The 21518-nt window shown below is 45.8% G+C and overlaps 1 protein-coding gene across 6 annotated transcripts in view; it reads left to right on the top strand.

The window, feature by feature from the left end:
* Nucleotides 1-21518, top strand: part of dennd2b (DENN domain containing 2B) — an 84722-nt gene that overhangs the window by 44903 nt on the left and 18301 nt on the right. For all 6 annotated transcript variants that reach the window (XR_016496858.1, XR_016496857.1, XR_016496859.1 and 3 more), the window contains 8 exons: nt 4666-4784; nt 5282-5500; nt 5923-6019; nt 6183-6227; nt 10402-10586; nt 12903-13012; nt 13485-13554; nt 14861-14938. Coding sequence is in view for 3 of the 6 variants with exons in the window: in XM_090238844.1 (XP_090094970.1) it covers nt 4666-4784; nt 5282-5500; nt 5923-6019; nt 6183-6227; nt 10402-10586; nt 12903-13012; nt 13485-13554; nt 14861-14938 (923 nt within the window). In the remaining 3 variants the exon portion in view is untranslated. The remainder of the gene's footprint in view (nt 1-4665; nt 4785-5281; nt 5501-5922; nt 6020-6182; nt 6228-10401; nt 10587-12902; nt 13013-13484; nt 13555-14860; nt 14939-21518) is intronic.

Here is a 21518-nt window from a genome sequence, read left to right as displayed (position 1 = left end):
GTCAAACGTTTTCTGTAAGTCTTCACAAGGTTTTCACACACTGTTGCTGGTATTTTGGCCCATTCCTCCATGCAGATCTCCTCTAGAGCAGTGATGTTTTGGGGCTGTTGCTGGGCAACACGGACTTTCAACTCCCTCCAAAGATTTTCTATGGGGTTGAGATCTGGAGACTGGCTAGGCCACTCCAGGACCTTGAAATGCTTCTTACGAAGCCACTCCTTCGTTGCCCGGGAGGTGTGTTTGGGATCATTGTCATGCTGAAAGACCCAGTCACGTTTCATCTTCAATGCCCTTGTTGATGGAAGGAGGTTTTTACTCAAAATCTCAAGATACATGGCCCCATTCATTCTTTCCTTTACACGGATCAGTCGTCCTGGTCCTTTTGCAGAAAAACAGCCCCAAAGCATGATGTTTCCACCCCCATGCTTCACAGTAGTTATGGTGTACTTTGGATGCAACTCAGCATTCTTTGTCCTCCAAACACAACGAGTTGAGTTTTTACCAAAGAGTTCTATTTTGGTTTCATCTGACCATATGACATTCTCCCAATCTTCTTCTGGATCATCCAAATGCTCTCTAGCAAACTTCAGACGGGCCTGGACATGTACTGGCTTAAGCAGGGGGACACGTCTGGCACTGCAGGATTTGAGTCCCTGACGGCGTAGTGTGTTACTGATGGTAGGCTTTGTTACTTTGGTCCCAGCTCTCTGCAGGTCATTCACCAGGTCCCCCCGTGTGGTTCTTGTGATCATTTTGACCCCACGGGGTGAGATCTTGCGTGGAGCCCCAGATCGAGGGAGATTATCAGTGGTCTTGAATGTCTTCCATTGCCTAATAATTGCTCCCACAGTTGATTTCTTCAAACCAAGCTGCTTACATATTGCAGATTCAGTCTTCCCAGCCTGGTGCAGGTCTACAATTTTGTTTCTGGTGTCCTTTGACAGCTCTTTGGTCTTGGCCATAGTGGAGTTTGGAGTGTGACTGTTTGAGGTTGTGGACAGGTGTCTTTTATACTGATAACAAGTTCAAACAGGTGCCATTAATACAGGTAACGAGTGTGTGTGTCTACATACACCTTAGCCAAATACATTTAAACTCTGTTTTTCACAATTCCTGACATTTAATCTTAGTAAAAATTCCCTGTTTTAGTTCAGTTAGGATCGCCACTTTATTTTAAGAATGTGAAATGTCAGAATAATAGTAGAGAGTGATTTTTTTCAGCTTTTATTTCTTTCATCACATTCCCAGTGGGTCAGAAGTTTACATACACTCAATTAGTATTTGGGAGCATTGTTTTTAAATTGGTATTTGGTAGCATTACCTTTAAACTTGGGTCAAACGTTTCGGGTAGCCTTCCATAAGCTTCCCACAATAAGTTGGGTGAATTTTGGCACATTCCTCCTGACAGAGCTGGTGTAACTGAGTCAGGTTTGTAGGCCTCCTTGCCCACACATTTTCTATAGGATTGAGGTCAGGGCTTTGTGATGGCCACTCCAATACCTTGACTTTGTTGTCCTTATGCCATTTTGCCACAACTTTGGAAGTATGCTTGGGGTCATTGTCCATCTGGAAAACCCATTTGCGAGCAAGCTTTAACTTCCTGACTGATGTCTTGAGATGTTGCTTCAATATATCAACATCATTTTCCCTCTCATGATGCCATCTATTTTGTGAAATGCACCATTTTGCAGTCCCTCCTGCATCAAAGCACCCCCACAACATGATGCTGCCAGCCCCGTGCTTCACGGTTGGGATGGTGTTCTTTGGCTTGCAAGTCTCTCCCTTTTTCTTCCAAACATAACAATGGTCATTATAGCCAAACAGTTCTAATTTTTAATTATTATTATTTTTTTTTACCCCTTTTTCTCCCCAATTTTGTGGTATCCAATTGTTAGTAGCTACTATCTTGTCTTATTGCTACAACTCCCGTACGGGCTCGGGAGAGACGAAGGTTGAAAGTCATGCGTCTTCCGATACACAACCCAACCAAGCCGCACTGCTTCTTAACACAGCGCGCATCCAACCCGGAAGCCAGCCACACCAATGTGTCAGAGGAAACACCTGGCAACCTTGGTTAGCGTGCACTTGGTCTTGGCTGATTTCTTTTGATTTTCCCATGATGTCAAGCAAAGAGGCACTGAGTTAGAAGGTAGGCCTTGAAATACATCCACAGGTACACCTGCAATTGACCCACAAACTTCTGACCCACTGGAATTGTGATATAGTGAATTATAAGTGAAATAATCTGTCTGTAAACAATTGTTCTTGTTCTTGTTACTTACAACCTCATGCTAATCGCATTAGCTTACGTTAGATCAACCATCCTGTGGACAGGACACCGATCCCTAAGAAGATTTATGGTAGAAATGGTTATATTATGACAAGCTATAGTTTGATTAGCGTAGTGCCACTGGGAATAGGTTTCCCGTCTGGTGAATCAGGTTCTGTACACAACAGTGACTCAGCAGTAATGGATTATGTCTTCGTCATCAACCCCAAGCTGAACTGAGTCTGTCTAACATCATTGTCACCAGTGGTGGTGGTGAGGTAAAATGGCCTCCCTGGCCTGTCTGTCTGATCCAGATTATCTCTGCTCTAACACTGCCTGGGAATCTGCTGACTGGAATAATGATGCTTTGTTTTGTCTATGTAATCATACATGTATACTGTAGTTTTTAGCGTTTTTGAGGTATGAGTGTTAAACAACTTAGATTCCAAAAATACTATATATATCTCCCAACAAATTTGGCCCACAAGCCTTCTCTGAAGGATGTACACTGTACAGTTACAGCATGGTTTGTGGTGCCACCAAACGTTTAGACAGATCTCAAGCCCGTTTTGGTCCCGTGAACATCTCTGTTTATTACATGAATGACTGGTGCCACTGTAGCAGCCACTCGATGGCGAGGGACATTCTGTCCATAGCCCTTTTATGGGGTAATCCCATCCTGACATTGTGTAGATAGTCTGTCCTCTGTCTCGCTCTAGAGAGAGCCTATTGTGTAAACAGATGCCGAGTCACAGTGTGGGTGCAGCCAGGTCAGGAGAGGTATGTGTGTATGTGTGTGTGTGTGTGTGTGTGTGTGTGTGTGTGTGTGTGTGTGTGTGTGTGTGTGTGTGTGTGTGTGCGTGTGTGTGTGTGTGTTTGGATGTGAGTAATCACAGCAGTTGATTCGTACCCTCCAGTGCGTCAGAAGCCATGGAGACATATCATCATCCCAGCAGGCTGTCATTACTCTGCTTCAGTGGAATGGGGTCCAGAGCACTGAGACGTCAGTCAGTCCAGCTCTAGAGCTGGACCATACAGGCAAACATCCATATCGCGATAAATTGCCTGAATTGATGTGATAATGATAAATATAACAATAGTTTATAACAATGTGCATGCATCACAGTATATTTTTTTATATTACCCTTAAAACTACTACTAGAAGTTTGATGGTTGTAGCCATCAATTATCCCATTAACAATCACACATATTAGTAAACTTATTTAATTTCAAACTTCACATTTCTCTAGTATACGCTACTTATTGTAATGAACAATATCAGCAAACTGCCTGAGATAAGTGATTGGTATGGTCAGTCTCAATTTTCAGTTTACGGTCCCAGCTATACCCAGGCTTGTTATTGTATTCATCAGCTCTGGTAATACATTTTTAGTATGACATGGCAGAATGCTCTGATGATCTCACTAAGATGGTTCATAAATAGGTAATAAATGATGCTCCTTTTAACAAAACAGATACCTTTAACAGATACATTTAGCACAGTTTAACGTTGGCCTTCAAGGTGTTCCTCCAGTTTATATGATTCTCTTCCATCATTGAGATGCTGAAGTAGAGCTGTGTAGAGCTGTGTAGAGCTTGTCTTTCACTGCAAGTCTTTTCCCACATGCCTTTCGACACCATCTGGCTCTGTTTTCCTTTTTAGTGCAGTTCTTTCGTTTTCTCACAACCTTTTCAGACCCAGCTGAAATGCTATTCTCAGAGCACAGTCTGGATGGACATGGGCAGTGGTGTTATACAAGTTTTTATACGCGCTGGCTGGCCCTTTTCCAAGTGACATCAGTGAAAGCAGTGCTGTGTGAGATTCCCGTCAGTGTGCAGTGGAAAAACCCAAAACTCTTTGTGCAACACCTCTGAAATGTTGAGCGAACATTTCTACATCAACAGTCTCATTGAAAGGATGTGAGAATGAAGTTCAGTGATACCTGAGAGGAGGAGGATGTCCCGCTCCTCCCCTTCGCCTCCCGCAGCAGACAGCCTGCATACTCCGGCCATGACTCACCACTAGCAGCCCAGTGTCCGGGAGTCTCGGCACAGTGCAGTCGGTCAGGGGCCAGCGGGGCCGCCGGGGCCCTGGGCCAACAGTAACTGTTTAAAGAGACAGTACATTTGGGCATTGTAGCAGCCAGCTGAGAGTGACCTTTAACCTGGCCCCTGCATGACTTATTTGATCTGAGCACCACCACGGGGAGCCTCTCTCCTGCCCCCAACTCCCTCTCCTGCCCCCCGTCATCTCACACAGACTCTGGCCTGAAGCCCCTCTGGCTTTGTCTTGTCTAGTCAAATACCTTCCTTCTCCCTGAACCTTCACATATCCTTCTGAACAGCTGCTGCTGTTATCTTAGACCTTAATCTGTTTTCTTAATGTCGTCACACAGAGAAGGAGAACCCGTACGAGGACGTGGACCTGAAGAGGAGGAGTTTGGGTCGGAAGAACCGCTTGGTACCGGAAAGTAGCCGGACCTGGACCTCCCAGAAACTCAACTCACCTCCTCAGGTAACCCAGCTAGCTAGCAGAACTGAGGTATTTTCCTGCAGTAAAATTCTCCCTCAGACTGGAGTTAGAGCTCTGAAACCTGGACAGGATCCTCCAATAATCTTATTTCACAGCTAGATTTCTCACTATTTGCGCTACAGAAGCCTTTTGATGTGTTGAAACCTGGTGGAGTTCCAGTAAAATACTGTCAGTCTGCCTGGAAATGTAGGTTTGGCTCTGCTGCTTTAATATGGATGGGCACTGTCTCGTCGTAGGAAAGATGATTTAGAATTTCCTTGTGTTCAACTGGGAATGAGGTCACTGTGCGGTGAGGAAAATATATTGTATTATTGGGTACGATTACTTATTGTCATGACAAAAACCTCAGTCAATCCCAGACCAAACCAAGGTCCATTGCGTCATCCTATGGGCCCTGGTCAGAAATAGTGCACTATAAAGAGAATAGGTTGCCATCTGGGATACAGCCTCAATATTGTCCTCTCTCTCCCCCTCCACAGCTGCCCTCTAAGCCCAGTAGCCAGTCCCTGCGCCTCTCTGGTCCCACAGACAAGAAGAGTCACCGGGCATCCCGCCTGTCCAAGCGACACAGCCATGATGACATGCTGCTGCTGCCGCCCCATCTGGGGGTCTCTCCCTCCCCCTGCTGCCTGCTGGATGACAGCCTGAGCAGCGCCAGCGACACCCTGGCCTCCCGTAGGCACCGGAGGATCCCCAAGGTACAATATAAAACACTCCAGGCTGTAGGAATGAACCTGTTCTCTCCATGACGATCTCCTCAAGGACTATTCTATTCTTGCAAGCCATGTATCTACGGGGCCATGCATCTACCTGGAAGGCAAAATGAAGATGGATTTGCTGTAGACAAATGTATTTATTTTGAATAATTCCTAAATGGACTGTTTCCGAAACTCTTTGCTGATTCTGTTCATACTTTGTTTTAAACACAAGCCATATCCCAGGGATAGTTCTGGACATGCAGAGAGAGAGAGAGCACTGAGAAGGATTTTATGTCTATCTCTTCCTCCTCCCACACATTGAATGGAGCCAACTTTGAAGAGCTTCACCACAGGAGATCAGATAGTCCTCTACTGTAGGTTGTACAGACACTGAGCTTCCCCTTCCCTTTCACTGTTTACAGATTGTCCAGAGAATCAACTCCATTTACTCTACCAAGAGAGGGAAGAAGAGGCTGAAGAAGCTGTCCTTGTCTAATATTGAGACGGCATCTCTGAGAGGTACATAGGGGCTCCTCCCTTCCTTCTCTCCATCCACTGTCTGGATCAGGGAGTAAATATTTGGGCCTTCCCCAGTCATCTCATCTGTATGGCATAAACATAGTTGTAGAGTTGACCCCTGACCCTAAACAAACCTTTTTTTCTCTCTCCGATCTGTTTACAGATGACAACAGTGAGAGCGAGAGCGACTCTGATGACAGGTTCAAAGGTGAGAGGTCAAAGTATGCAGTTGAAGCTCAGTCCCTGGAGAACAATGGTGCACTTGGTCTATAGCTGTCTGTTCAAATACAAATCCAATTTTATTTGTCACACACATGGTTAGCAGATGTTAATGCGAGTGTAGCGAAATGCTTGTGCTTCTAGTTCCGACAATGCAGTAATAACCAACGAGTAATCTAACCTACCAATTCCACAACAACTACCTTATACACACAAGTGTAAAGGGATGAAGAATATGTACATAAAAATATATGAATGAGTGATGGTACAGAACGGCATAGGCAAGATGCAGTAGATGGTATAGAGTACAGTATATACATATAAGATGAGGAATTTAGGGTATGTAAACATAAAAGTGGCATCGTTTAAAGTGGCTAATGATACATGTATTACATAAAGATGGCAAGATGCAGTAGATGGTATAGGGTACAGTATATACATATGAGATGAGTAATGTAGGGAATGTAAACATTATATTAAGGGGCATTGTTTAAAGTGGCTAGTGATACATTTTACATCCATATTAAAGTGGCTGGAGTTGAGTCAGAATGTTGGCAGCAGCCACTCAATGTTAGTGGTGGCTGTTTAACAGTCTGATGGCCTTGAGATAGAAGCTGTTTTCAGTCTCTCGGTCCCTGCTTTGATGCACCTGTACTGACCTCGCCTTCTGGATTATTGCGGGGTGAACAAGCAGTGGCTTGGGTGGTTGTTGTCCTTGATGATCTTTATGGCCTTCCTATGACATCGCGTGGTGTAGGTGTTCTGGAGTGCAGGTAGTTTGCCCCCGGTGATGCATTGTGCAGACCTCACTACCCTCTGGAGAGTCTTACGGTTGTGGAGCAGTTGCCGTACCAGGTGGTGATACAGCCCAACAGGATGCTCTCGATTGTGCATCTGTAAAAGTTTGTGAGTGCTTTTGGTGACAAGCCAAATTTCTTCAGCCTCCTGAGGAGGCCGCTGCGCCTTCTTCACGACGCTGTCTGTGTGGGTGGACCAATTCAGTTTGTTCGTGATGTGTATGCCGTGGAACTTAAAACTTACTACCCTCTCCACTACTGTCCCGTCGATGTGGATAGGGGGGTGCTCCCTCTGCTGTTCCTGAAGTCCACGATCATCTCCTTTGTTTTGTTGACGTTGAGTGTGAGGTTATTTTCCTGACACCACACTCCGAGGGCCCTCACCTCCTCCCTGTAGGCTGTCTCGTCGTTGTTGGTAATCAAGCCTACCACTGTAGTGTTGTCTGCAAACTTGATGATTGAGTTGGAGGCGTGCATGGCCACGCAGTCGTGGGTGAACAGGGAGTACAGGAGAGGGCTCAGAACGCACCCTTGTGGGGCCCCAGTGTTGAGGATCAGCGGTGTGGAGATGTTGTTACCTACCCTCACCACCTGGGGGCGGCCCATCAGGAAGTCCAGTACCCAGTTGCACAGGGCGGGGTCGAGACCCAGGGTCTCGAGCTAGATGATGAGTTTAGAGGGTACTATGGTGTTAAATGCTGAGCTGTAGTCGATGAACAGCATTCTCACATAGGTATTCCTCTTGTCCAGATGGGTTAGGGCAGTGTGCAGTGTGGATGCGATTGCGTCGTCTGTGGACCTATTGGGGTGGTAAGCAAATTGGAGTGGGTCTAGGGTGTCAGGTAGGGTGGAGGTGATATGGTCCTTGACTAGTCTCTCAAAGCACTTCATGATGACGGAAGTGAGTGCTACGTGGTAGTCGTTTAGCTCAGTTACCTTAGCTTTTTTGGGAACAGGAACAATGGTGGCCATCTTGAAGCATGTGGGAACAGCAGACTGGGATAAGGATTGATTGAATGTCCGTAAACACACCAGCCAGCTGGTCTCGCATGCTCTGAGGACGTGGATGGGGATGCCGTCTGGGCCTGCAGCCTTGCGAGGGTTAACACGTTTAAATGTTTTACTCACGTCGGCTGCAGTGAAGGAGAGTCCACAGGTTTTGGTAGCGGGCCGTGTCAGTGGTATTGTATTGTCCCCAAAGCGAGCAAAGAAGTTGTTTAGTCTGTCTGGGAGCAAGACATCCTTGTCCACGACGGGTCTGGTTTTCTTTTTGTAATCCGTGATTGACTGTAGACCCTGCCACATACCTCTTGTGTCTGAGCCGTTGAATTGCGACTCTACTGTGTCTCTATACTGACACTTAGCTTGTTTGATTGCCTTGCGGAGGGAATAGCTACACTGTTTGTATTCGGTCATGTTTCCGGTCACCTTGCGCTGGTTAAAAGCAGTGGTTCGCGCTTTCAGTTTCGCGCGAATGCTGCCATCAATCCACGGTTTCTGGTTTGGGAATGTTTTAATAGTTGCTGTGGGTACGACATCGCTGATGCACTTGCTAATAAACTCACTACCGAATCAGCGTAGTCATCAATGTTGTTGTTTGACGCAGTGTGGAACATATCCCAATCCACGTGATCGAAGCAATCTTGAAGCATGGAATCAGATTGGTCCGACCAGCGTTGAACAGACCTGAGCGTGGGAGCTTCCTGTTTTAGTCTCTGTCTATAGGCTGGGAGCAACAAAAGGGAGTCGTGGTCAGCTTTTCCAAAAGGAGGGCAGGGGAGGGCCTTATATGCGTCGCAGAAGTTAGAATAACAATGATCCAGGGTTTTACCAGCCCTGGTAGCACAATCAATATGCTGGTAGAATTTAGGGAGTCTTGTTTTCAGATTAGCCTTGTTAAAATCCCCAGCTACAATGAATGCCGCCTCAGGATATGTGGTTTCCAGTTTACATAGAGTCAAATAAAGTTTGTTCAGGGCCGTCGATGTGTCTGCTTGGGGGGGAATATATGCGGCTGTGATTATAATCGAAGAGAATTCTCTTGGTAGATAATGCGGTCGACATTTGATTGTGAGGAATTCTAAGTCAGGTGAGCAGAAGGACTAGAGTTCCTGTATGTTGTTATGATCACACCACGTCTCGTTAATCATAAGGCATACCCGATAGCGTGTCTCGAGTGAGCCATGTTTCCGTGAAGCAAAGAACGTTACAGTCTCTTATGTCTCTCTGGAATGCTACCCTTGCTCGGATTTTATCAACCTTGTTGTCAAGAGACCGGACATTGGCGAGTAGTATGCTTGGGAGCGGTGCGCGATGTGCCCGTCTCCAGAGCCTGACCAGAAGACAGTTTTACGGCGACGTTGGTTTCGTTCGCCGGCTGGGATTCGATCCATTGTCCTGGGTGGTGGGCAAAACACAGGATCCGCTTCAGGAAAGTTGTATTCCTGGTCGTAGTGTTGGTGAGTTGACGTTGCTCTTATATCCAGTAGTTCCTCCCGACTGTATGTAATAAAACCTAAGATTACCTGGATACAAGCAGCGCACATCTCTGTTTTGACAAGTCGGTGTTTGGAGCGAGACATCGATCAAGTGACTTGTGACCAAAGGGACCACAGAAATGTAACTGAAAGGCAAAATAAAGATGTAATGGATGTGCTATTGAATATACAACTGTCATTCTTTTGAATAAATACTAAATGCACTGTGTTCGAACTCATTGCTGATTCTGTTCATACTCTGTTTTAAACACAAGCCATCTGTGATGACAGTTATGGTGAACTATAAGGTTTGTACTTCTCTCTAATCTGTGTTTAGGTTGTTATGTGTTGGACTGTGTGAGGATAAACATGTGTGAGTATAGAGGTTTAATCAGTGTGTTGAAACACAGCTAACGTTTTAAATCCAGTTAAGTTTTGGTTCCCAGAATGCTTTTGGTAGGTTAGAGATAACAATCATTTAACCTCCATTTGTTTGGTTTTCAAAGCATTTTATGATTTTAAAAAAATCCCAGGAACCGCCTGGCAACTTTTCAGGGGTTCTTGAATGTTTGATTTCCTTTTACATCGTAACATGGTTTTGGAAACATCATGCTTGACTGACTATGTTCCAATAATGTTTGGACAACATTCTCTCATTATGTTCTTTCTCAACCTAAGGGGAATCCAATGGTAACATTTAATTAGTTATGGGAATGTGTCTTGTTAGCTGGGAAGTGAATGTTGGACTGTAAGCTCTTTGTCAGACTGCATGGTTTGTAGTGCTTTATTAGCTTTGAGTGCTGTCAGTTGTGTGTAGTACACCGTGTTTGTCAATACAACCCTGTACTGAAGGTTGAACTGTCCATATCCCTCTCTCTTCTCTCCCCAGCCCACACCCAGAGGCTGCTGAAGCTGCAGTCAATGCTGAGGAGGGCCCCTAGCTACCGCACACTGGAGCTGCAGCTGATTGAGTGGCAGGAGAGGGAGCTGTTTGAGTACTTTGTGGTCGTGTCCCTCAAGAAGAAGCCCACCAAAAACTCCTTCTTTCCCGAAGTCACCTACCAGTTCCCCAAGGTAAGGGACCAACCAAACTGTATTCTGGCCCCTCGGGCCCCTTGGTCATGGGTCAGACAGCAGTGTCAAGTCCCTTAAGTGAGAGAAAGGATTTAAACAGGAAGGGGTCCTGGTAGATAACTGTTTCTTCTGAGACATTACTCACTGGACCTACAGAAGTATGTATGCTGAGAGCTGTGATATATGGAGGTCGGAGACCCTTACCAATGTTGTTTGCATGTTGAAATAGAATTGAAATGGCTCATTTTCATACAGAACAATATTGATTTTGGCGGTCAAAAACGTCTGTGTTATTTAATCCACTTTTAGTACCCGTTATGGCCACATTAGTCCAGCACATACAGTTCCTTCAGAAAGTATTCATACCCCTTGACTTCTTCACATTTTGTTGTGTTAAAGCCTGAATTCAAAATAATGAATAATAAAAAAGTGTCCCACTCATCTACACACAATACCCCATAATGACAAAGTGAAAACAGGTTTTTAGACATTTTAGCACATAAAAAAAAAAAGCTAATACAGAAATATCACATTTACATAAGTATTCATACTCCTGAGTCAGTACATGTTATAATCATTACAGCTTTCTGGGTAAGTCTACTAAGAGCTTTGCACACTTGGATTGTACTTTATTTGCATATTATTATTATTTTTTTATTCTTCAAACTCTGTCAAGTTGTTTGTTGATCATTTATAGATAGCCATTTTCAAATCTTGTCATAGATTTTCAAGCCGATTTAAGTCAAAACGGTAACTAAGCCACACAGGAACATTCAATGTTATCTTGGTTAGCAACTCCAGTGTATATGTGGCCTTGTGTTTTAGGTTATTGTCCTGCTGAAAGGTGAATTTGTCTCCCAGTATCTGTTGGAAAGCAGAATGAACCAGGTTTTCCTATAGGATTTTGACTGTGCTTAGTTTTATTTCATTTATTTAAAAAAACCTGTGCAGTCCTTGCCGATGATAATTCTACCCATAACATGATGCAACCACCATGCTTGAAAATATGAAGAGTGGTACTCGGTGATGTGTTGTGTTGGATTTGCCCCAAACACAACACTTTGTATTCAGGACATGAAGTTAATTTCTTTGTCAGTTTTTCTTTAGTGCTTTATTACAAACAGGATGCATGTTTTGGAACATTTTTATTCTGTAAAGGCTTCCTTATTTTCATTTAGTTCATTTAGTCATAGGTTAGTATTGTGGAGTAACTACAGTGTTGTTGATCCATTCTCAGTTTTCTCCTATCACACCCATTAAACTCTGTAACTGTTTTAATGTCACAATTGATCTCATGGTGAAATCCCTGAGTGGTTTCCTTCCTCTCCAGCAACTGAGTTAGGAAGGACTGTAGTGACTGGGTGTATTGATACACCTTCCGAAGTGTAATTAATAACTTCAACATGCGCAAAGGGATATTTAATGTCTGTTTAATGTTTTTACCCATCTACCAATTGGTGCCCTTCTCTATGAGGCATTGGAAAGAATCTCTGGTCTTTGTGGTTGAATCTGTGTTTGAAATTCACTGTTCGACTGAAGGACCTTACAGATAATTGTATGTGTGTGGTACAGAGATGAAGAAGTCATTCAAAAAATAATGTTAAACACAATTTTTGTCCATGCAACTTATGTGAGTTGTTAAGCACATTTTTACTCATGAACTTGTTTTGGCTTGCCATAACGAAGGGGTTGAATATTTATTGACTCAAGACATTTCAGCTTTTAATTTTCTATTTATTTGTAAATGTTTCTAAGAATATAATTCCGCTTTGACATTATGAGGTATTGTGTGTAGGCCAGTGACACAAAATCTAAATGTAATCCATTTTAAATTCAGACTGTGACACAATAAAATGTGGGGAAAAGTCCAGGGGTGTGAATACTTTCTGAAGGCAGTGTAGATGCAGATATTGCTGAAGAGTAGGGCCATGGCCGTAACATACGGGTTGAGGGAGTTTTCAGAGTTTATTGACAGTAAGTGGTGTAACCAGGAAACGGTTTCTATGGTAGTTAAGTGTTTACTTACTCAAAGATCTCTTTTTAAGTTATTTAAGATTTGGTTCAGTGATAGAATCCCCTGGGAGATATTGGTATGTTGGTTCTCTGCCAGAGAAAAGCCTGACCCAATGACGTCGGGGGGTGATAATGGGAGGAGGCGCTGACCCTGTGTGGGAGAATGCTTAGGCTGGTCATTTATTCTTACTGTAGGGGACATTTTTGGGGACCCTGTAAAGAGGACAGACTTAGTAGACTGTAAGCGTCTGGGTCTGTTTCTGACTGAGACATTTCCTGTTCCTTTCTCGTCTCGTCTCACAGCTAGAGAGGCCCACCAAGCTGATGAGGGAGGCAGAGCAGAGACTCAAAGCCATCCCCCAGTTCTGCTTTCCAGATGCCAAGGACTGGACCCCAGTGTCTGAATACAGCAGGTACTGTACAGATTCCTGTATAACCCCATTGCATCACGGAGGAAAGCTCACCACCACACTGGGGGCCTATCAATCCCATTCCTGGCCTGAACCAGATGGGTACTAATCAGTTGTGATGCACAAGCCTTCCATATATAGATTAAGGTTAAAAAACGAACAAATTGATAGTATGATTAGATGTGTAAATATCAACGAGTAAAATTAAGAAGAAAACACAAAGCTGTACTGCCATTATCTTCATGAAATCCTGGTAGACTCTTACTCTCACTCCTGCTCCTGACAACGTGGGTCCCTAAAACAGTCTTCTCTCTCCGCCACAGAGACTGTGCTACTTCACCAACCCTAAAGTGTGAATGAGATCCAACACTACGTTTCCTTTGATCACTGTTCAATCTCTACAATCTGTATGCTGGTTTGACTATAACAGAGACTGTGTGTGTGTGTGTGTGTGTGTGTGTGTGTTTCGGTACAGTGAGACCTTCTCGTTCATGTTGACTGGAGAGGATGGCAGCAGGAGGTTTGGGTACTGCAGGCGTCTGCTGGTAAGCAAGCCACCATTAATTAACTGGTCTCTGTTCTGTTCACACCCTGCTGAGCCAGCCCTGTTTGTTTTGACAAGGTTTTTTTCTTTCCTGTGGGACCATTGAGGTGTAATTGCGTCACCTCGCTGGGTGTGAATAGGAGAGAAAGTAAATAAAGTGAATTGTAATGTCCGTATGTAACAAAGCTTGGTTGTTTTTGCCTTTCAAAACGATCGGGATGAATCCTAGTAAAACTGGACTCCTTCTGTTTCATGAGAGTTTCTCAGGGGAAGAATGACGAAAAACAAACCAGGAAATGTCTAGGTTTGTCATTGTAGAGCACAACCCGCCAGTAAGGGTTTCTAGTCATTTGATGTTTTATGACGAGCCCACAGTTCAGAAAGTATGGCTGTGTGGGATGTTGTGCTTGCTGTGATTTTTTTAATGTCACTGTTATGCCCAAGAATGTGTACATTCACAAAGCGTGTATGTTTTGTAGGGTTTGTCAGTGTGTCACGTAGACTGAGATGGGGGCCATTCTTAAACTAAGTTCTGACTGTTACTTGACTGTATTGAGCTCAGTAGTTGCTGACATTAAGTAGCTGTAGATCAGACGACTCCTGATGCTGTGAGAGAGGTGAGTTTCCTCCTCTCTGGTAACCCAGCTCCTTCCTTCCCTGGTGGAAGTCTAAGGAGTTGGCATGAACAACACATTCCTAAGGACTTTAACCAAGTTCCACATGCTTGATTTAATCATCCATTTGGAGAAAGCAGAGGAGAAAATTGCATACCTAATATGGACAAGTGGATCGGGATTTCTTTATATGTATGCACGTGTTAATTTGTGTGTATGTGTGTGTGTGCACATGTATGTGTGCGTGCACGTGCAGGTGTGTGTGTGTGTGTTTTAGATGGATAGATCCAGGAGGCCTGGTTGGCTCCAGAGTAGACTGGTCTGTGATTGTTTAGTGTGGAGGGTAGAGGTGATCATTAACTGTGTAGAGACTGCAGCACCTGTGTTTAGTTTACAAGGAGAAGCCTCAGTCTCTCCAGATTAAAGACGTCCACCTACAGCAGCTGAAAGACCAGATTTATAAATATTTCTTCAACCACAGCCGATTGTGAACTAACCTGGTACTTTATCTGAATAAAAGCAAGTACAGTTTGTGTGTATGATAGTGTTTCAGTATATTATCATTGATGTTGCATTATAAACCTAACCAAGTATCTTTTGTTAGTATCTATTGCCACATTACTGTCTGTGTTACCTTACAAGCCTCTCTTCCCCAGTGACTGACGAGACTCTTAATTTGTGCCCTTGTTCCAGCCTAGTGGGAAAGGGCCTCGCCTTCCTGAGGTGTACTGCGTCATCAGCCGACTGGGCTGTTTCCACCTGTTCTCCAAGGTGAGTTCATGCTTACACACAAACACACACACACACACACACACACACACACACACACACACACACACACACACACCCTAGTGTAGCCGTCATCGCAGTTACCTGTCTCTGAGCCGAGCCGAGGCCACTGTTCCCAGGAGTGAACTAGTTGAGGCTGTGCCAGCATTTCCACTCTAAGGCATCCTGTCCAGCATAAACCTTATTTTCTGCTTTTTCCTCTCTGATTTCCCAGTTAAATTGTTTCCTTCACCTGTTCCTGAGTTGAGCTAACATGAAACAGAGTGCTCATTGTGTTTAAGTACTCCATGCCTTATCTGCCTCCTCATGAATCCTCTATGAACAGTGTATTTGAAGTGAATAAGGCCAGTGTTAAGGGAAACAATTAAGAGGTAGTAGACATATCTAATGAATTAAAATAACTTGTTATTACTGTGTTGTGAGTGCTAAAATGTGCCAAAACGCTGTCAGTTAGTTTCATTTCATATTCATTTAAGGCCAAAAGGATGCATAAATACAATAGATTATTTCTGTCTTGTGACAGCACAGGCACCTCAACAGTGAGGGTTGAACATCCAAATCAAATCATCAAATCAAATCAAATTTTATTTGTCACATACACATGGTTAGCAGATGTTAATGCGAGTGTAGCGAAATGCTTGTGCTTCTAGTTCCGACAATGCAGTAATAACAAGTAATCTAACTAACAATTCCAAAACTACTGTCTTGTACACAGTGTAAGGGGATAAAGAATATGTACATAAGGATATATGAATGAGTGATGGTACAGAGCAGCATAGGCAAGATACAGTAGATGGTATCGGGTACAGTATGTACAAATGAGATGAGTATGTAAACAAAGTGGCATAGTATAGTATAAAGTGGCTAGTGATGCATGTATTACATAAGGATACCGTCGATGATATAGAGTACAGTATATACGTATGCATATGAGATGAATAATGTAGGGTAAGTAACATTTATATAAGGTAGCATTGTTTAAAGTGGCTAGTGATATATTTACATCATTTCCCATCAATTCCCATTATTAAAGTGGCTGGAGTTGAGTCAGTGTCAGTGTGTTGGCAGCAGCCACTCAGTGTTAGTGGTGGCTGTTTAACAGTCTGATGGCCTTGAGATAGAAGCTGTTTTTCAGTCTCTCGGTCCCAGCTTTGATGCACCTGTACTGACCTCGCCTTCTGGATGATAGCGGGATGAACAGGCAGTGGCTCGGGTGGTTGATGTCCTTGATGATCTTTATGGCCTTCCTGTGACATCGGGTGGTGTAGGTGTCCTGGAGGGCAGGTAGTTTGCCCCCGGTGATGCGTTGTGCACACCTCACTACCCTCTGGAGAGCCTTACGGTTGAGGGCGGTGCAGTTGCCATACCAGGCGGTGATACAGCCCGCCAGGATGCTCTCGATTGTGCATCTGTAGAAGTTTGTGAGTGCTTTTGGTGACAAGCCGAATTTCTTCAGCCTCCTGAGGTTGAAGAGGCGCTGCTGCGCCTTCTTCACGATGCTGTCTGTGTGAGTGGACCAATTCAGTTTGTCTGTGATGTGTATGCCGAGGAACTTAAAACTTGCTACCCTCTCCACTACTGTTCCATCGATGTGGATAGGGGGGTGTTCCCTCTGCTGTTTCCTGAAGTCCACAATCATCTCCTTAGTTTTGTTGACGTTGAGTGTGAGGTTGTTTTCCTGACACCACACTCCGAGGGCCCTCACCTCCTCCCTGTAGGCCGTCTCATCGTTGTTGGTAATCAAGCCTACCACTGTTGTGTCGTCCGCAAACTTGATGATTGAGTTGGAGGCGTGCGTGGCCACGCAGTCGTGGGTGAACAGGGAGTACAGGAGAGGGCTCAGAACGCAACCTTGTGGGGCCCCAGTGTTGAGGATCAGCGGGGAGGAGATGTTGTTGCCTACCCTCACCACCTGGGGGCGGCCCGTCAGGAAGTCCAGTACCCAGTTGCACAGGGCGGGGTCGAGACCCAGGGTCTCGAGCTTGATGACGAGCTTGGAGGGTACTATGGTGTTGAATGCCGAGCTGTAGTCGATGAACAGCATTCTCACATAGGTATTCCTCTTGTCCAGATGGGTTAGGGCAGTGTGCAGTGTGGTTGAGATTGCATCGTCTGTGGACCTATTTGGGCGGTAAGCAAATTGGAGTGGGTCTAGGGTGTCAGGTAGGGTGGAGGTGATATGGTCCTTGACTAGTCTCTCAAAGCACTTCATGATGACGGATGTGAGTGCTACGGGGCGGTAGTCATTTAGCTCAGTTACCTTAGCTTTCTTGGGAACAGGAACAATGGTGGCCCTCTTGAAGCATGTGGGAACAGCAGACTGGTATAGGGATTGATTGAATATGTCCGTAAACACACCGGCCAGCTGGTCTGCGCATGCTCTGAGGGCGCGGCTGGGGATGCCATCTGGGCCTGCAGCCTTGCGAGGGTTAACACGTTTAAATGTCTTACTCACCTCGGCTGCAGTGAAGGAGAGACCGCATGTTTTCGTTGCAGGCCGTGTCAGTGGCACTGTATTGTCCTCAAAGCGGGCAAAAAAGTTATTTAGTCTGCCTGGGAGCAAGACATCCTGGTCCGTGACTGGGCTGGGTTTCTTCCTGTAGTCCGTGATTGACTGTAGACCCTGCCACATGCCTCTTGTGTCTGAGCCGTTGAATTGAGATTCTACTTTGTCTCTGTACTGGCGCTTAGCTTGTTTGATAGCCTTGCGGAGGGAATAGCTGCACTGTTTGTATTCGGTCATGTTACCAGACACCTTGCCCTGATTAAAAGCAGTGGTTCGCGCTTTCAGTTTCACACGAATGCTGCCATCAATCCACGGTTTCTGGTTAGGGAATGTTTTAATCGTTGCTATGGGAACGACATCTTCAACGCACGTTCTAATGAACTCGCACACCGAATCAGCGTATTCGTCAATGTTGTTATCTGACGCAATACGAAACATCTCCCAGTCCACGTGATGGAAGCAGTCTTGGAGTGTGGAGTCAGCTTGGTCGGACCAGCGTTGGACAGACCTCAGCGTGGGAGCCTCTTGTTTTAGTTTCTGTCTGTAGGCAGGGATCAACAAAATGGAGTCGTGGTCAGCTTTTCCGAAAGGGGGGCGGGGCAGGGCCTTAAATGCGTCGCGGAAGTTAGAGTAACAATGGTCCAAGGTCTTTCCTCCCCTGGTTGCGCAATCGATATGCTGATAAAATTTGGGGAGTCTTGTTTTCAGATTAGCCTTGTTAAAATCCCCAGCTACAATGAATGCAGCCTCCGGATAAATTGTTTCCAGTTTGCAGAGAGTTAAATAAAGTTCGTTCAGAGCCATCGATGTGTCTGCTTGGGGGGGGATATATACGGCTGTGATTATAATCGAAGAGAATTCTCTTGGTAGATAATGCGGTCTACATTTGATTGTGAGGAATTCTAAATCAGGTGAACAGAAGGATTTGAGTTCCTGTATGTTTCTTTCATCGCACCATGTCACATCCCTCATACAGGTGGCGGGTGTAGGTTTCAGAAGGCACCATTTTGAGGGCTTGAGACCTGTGTAGGTGAGAGAGGAAATGTTTTCCAAGGAGTATGAAATGCTTTTCTAGTTAAGGCGAGAAAGATGGGAGTGTTTGATTTCACCGGGAACAGAGGGTGTGTGGGGAGTGGAGGGGATATCATATGACCCTGAATGTGAGTGTGTCTCTCCAACAAACTTTCCAGGCAGGAGTAGACAGGTCTGACACAGACAGACACGTGGGCATATTGGGTGGGATTTTCCTTTGCTACTTTCCAAATATATCAGACAGCCACAGATTGAAATTCATACTGTATTTGTCAAAAGGGGCAAAGGTAGCCTGGTTTCAGACAATAGCAGGAGCTTTACTTCAGACAGCAACACGCTACCATTTCCATTCCATCAACACTGGCCATACTGACTGAATGTACTTGGTCTTGGTCTATTACTAGATTCTCAATCTACATCCCGAGTGAAACCTTATTCCCTATTTAGTGCACTACGTCTGACCACGGTCCATAAGGCACTATATAGGGAATTTGGGACTTTCTGTTTGAAATATTGAGTGTTGTGTCTGCAGTGGGGTCTAACTCTCAACCTCCTGTCCTGTGCTGTGCGGTCTAACTCTCAACCTCCTGTCCTGTGCTGTGTGGTCTAACTCTCAACCCCCTGTCCTGTGCTGTGTGGTCTAACTCTCAACCTCCTGTCCTGTGCTGTGTGGTCTAACTCTCAACCCCCTGTCCTGTGCTGTGTGGTCTAACTCTCAACCCCCTGTCCTGTGCTGTATGGTCTAACTCTCAACCTCCTGTCCTGTGCTGTGTGGTCTAACTCTCAACCCCCTGTCCTGTGCTGTATGGTCTAACTCTCAACCCCTGTCCTGTGCTGTGTGGTCTAACTCTCAACCCCCTGTCCTGTGCTGTGTGGTCTAACTCTCAACCCCCTGTCCTGTGCTGTATGGTCTAACTCTCAACCCCCTGTCCTGTGCTGTATGGTCTAACTCTCAACCTCCTGTCCTGTGCTGTATGGTCTAACTCTCAACCCCCTGTCCTGTGCTGTGTGGTCTAACTCTCAACCCCCTGTCCTGTGCTGTATGGTCTAACTCTCAACCCCCTGTCCTGTGCTGTATGGTCTAACTCTCAACCCCCTGTCCTGTGCTGTGTAGTCTAACTCTCAACCCCCTGTCCTGTGCTGTGTGGTCTAACTCTCAACCCCCTGTCCTGTGCTGTGTGGTCTAACTCTCAACCCCCTGTCCTGTGCTGTATGGTCTAACTCTCAACCTCCTTTCCTGTGCTGTGTGGTCTAACTCTCAACCCCCTGTCCTGTGCTGTGTGGTCTAACTCTCAACCTCCTTTCCTGTGCTGTGTGGTCTAACTCTCAACCCCCTGTCCTGTGCTGTGTGGTCTAACTCTCAACCCCCTGTCCTGTGCTGTGTGGTCTAACTCTCAACCTCCTGTCCTGTGCTGTGTGGTCTAACTCTCAACCCCCTGTCCTGTGCTGTGTAATCTAACTCTCAACCCCCTGTCCTGTGCTGTGTGGTCTAACTCTCAACCTCCTTTCCTGTGCTGTGTGGTCTAACTCTCAACCCCCTGTCCTGTGCTGTGTGGTCTAACTCTCAACCCCCTGTCCTGTACTGTGTGGTCTAACTCTCAACCCCCTGTCCTGTGCTATGGGGTCTAACTCTCAACCTCCTGTCCTGTGCTGTGTGGTCTAACTCTCAACCCACTGTCCTGTGCTGTGTGGTCTAACTCTCAACCTCCTGTCCTGTGCTGTGTGGTCTAACTCTCAACCCACTGTCCTGTGCTGTGCGGTCTAACTCTCAACCTCCTGTCCTGTGCTGTGTGGTCTAACTCTCAACCTCCTGTCCTGTGCTGTGTGGTCTAACTCTTAACCTCCTGTCCTGTGCTGTGTGGTCTAACTCTCAACCCCCTGTCCTGTGCTGTGTGGTCTAACTCTCAACCCCCTGTCCTGTGCTGTGTGGTCTAACTCTCAACCTCCTGTCCTGTGCTGTGTGGTCTAACTCTCAACCCCCTGTCCTGTGCTGTGTGGTCTAACTCTCAACCCCCTGTCCTGTGCTGTATGGTCTAACTCTCAACCCCCTGTCCTGTGCTGTGTGGTCTAACTCTCAACCCCCTGTCCTGTGCTGTATGGTCTAACTCTCAACCCCTTGTCCTGTGCTGTGTGGTCTAACTCTCAACCTCCTGTCCTGTGCTGTGTGGTCTAACTCTCAACCTCCTGTCCTGTGCTGTGTGGTCTAACTCTCAACCTCCTGTCCTGTGCTGTGTGGTCTAACTCTCAACCCCTTGTCCTGTGCTGTGTGGTCTAACTCTCAACCCCCTGTCCTGTGCTGTGTGGTCTAACTCTCAACCCCCTGTCCTGTGCTGTGTGGTCTAACTCTCAACCCCCTGTCCTGTGCTGTGTGGTCTAACTCTCAACCCCCTGTCCTGTGCTGTGTGGTCTAACTCTCAACCCACTGTCCTGTGCTGTGTGGTCTAACTCTCAACCTCCTGTCCTGTGCTGTGTGGTCTAACTCTCAACCCACTGTCCTGTGCTGTGTGGTCTAACTCTCAACCCCCTGTCCTGTGCTGTGTGGTCTAACTCTCAACCCCCTGTCCTGTGCTGTGTGGTCTAACTCTCAACCCCCTGTCCTGTGCTGTGTGGTCTAACTCTCAACCCCCTGTCCTGTGCTGTGTGGTCTAACTCTCAACCCCCTGTCCTGTGCTGTGTGGTCTAACTCTCAACCCCTTGTCCTGTGCTGTGTGGTCTAACTCTCAACCTCCTGTCCTGTGCTGTGTGGTCTAACTCTCAACCCCCTGTCCTGTGCTGTGTGGTCTAACTCTCAACCCCCTGTCCTGTGCTGTGTGGTCTAACTCTCAACCCCCTGTCTTGTGCTGTGTGGTCTAACTCTCAACCCCCTGTCCTGTCCTGTGCTGTATGGTCTAACTCTCAACCCCCTGTCCTGAGCTGTGTGGTCTAACTCTCAACCTCCTGTCCTGTGCTGTGTGGTCTAACTCTCAACCCCCTGTCTTGTGCTGTGTGGTCTAACTCTCAACCCCCTGTCCTGTCCTGTGCTGT

This window comes from Oncorhynchus mykiss, chromosome 6 (genome assembly GCF_057628025.1).
Source record: "Oncorhynchus mykiss isolate SJ-2025 chromosome 6, ASM5762802v1, whole genome shotgun sequence".
NCBI classification, from domain to species: Eukaryota; Metazoa; Chordata; class Actinopteri; order Salmoniformes; family Salmonidae; genus Oncorhynchus; species Oncorhynchus mykiss.
The sequence above is the reverse complement of the archived record's forward strand: the minus strand, read 5'-3'. Positions and strand labels throughout refer to the sequence as shown.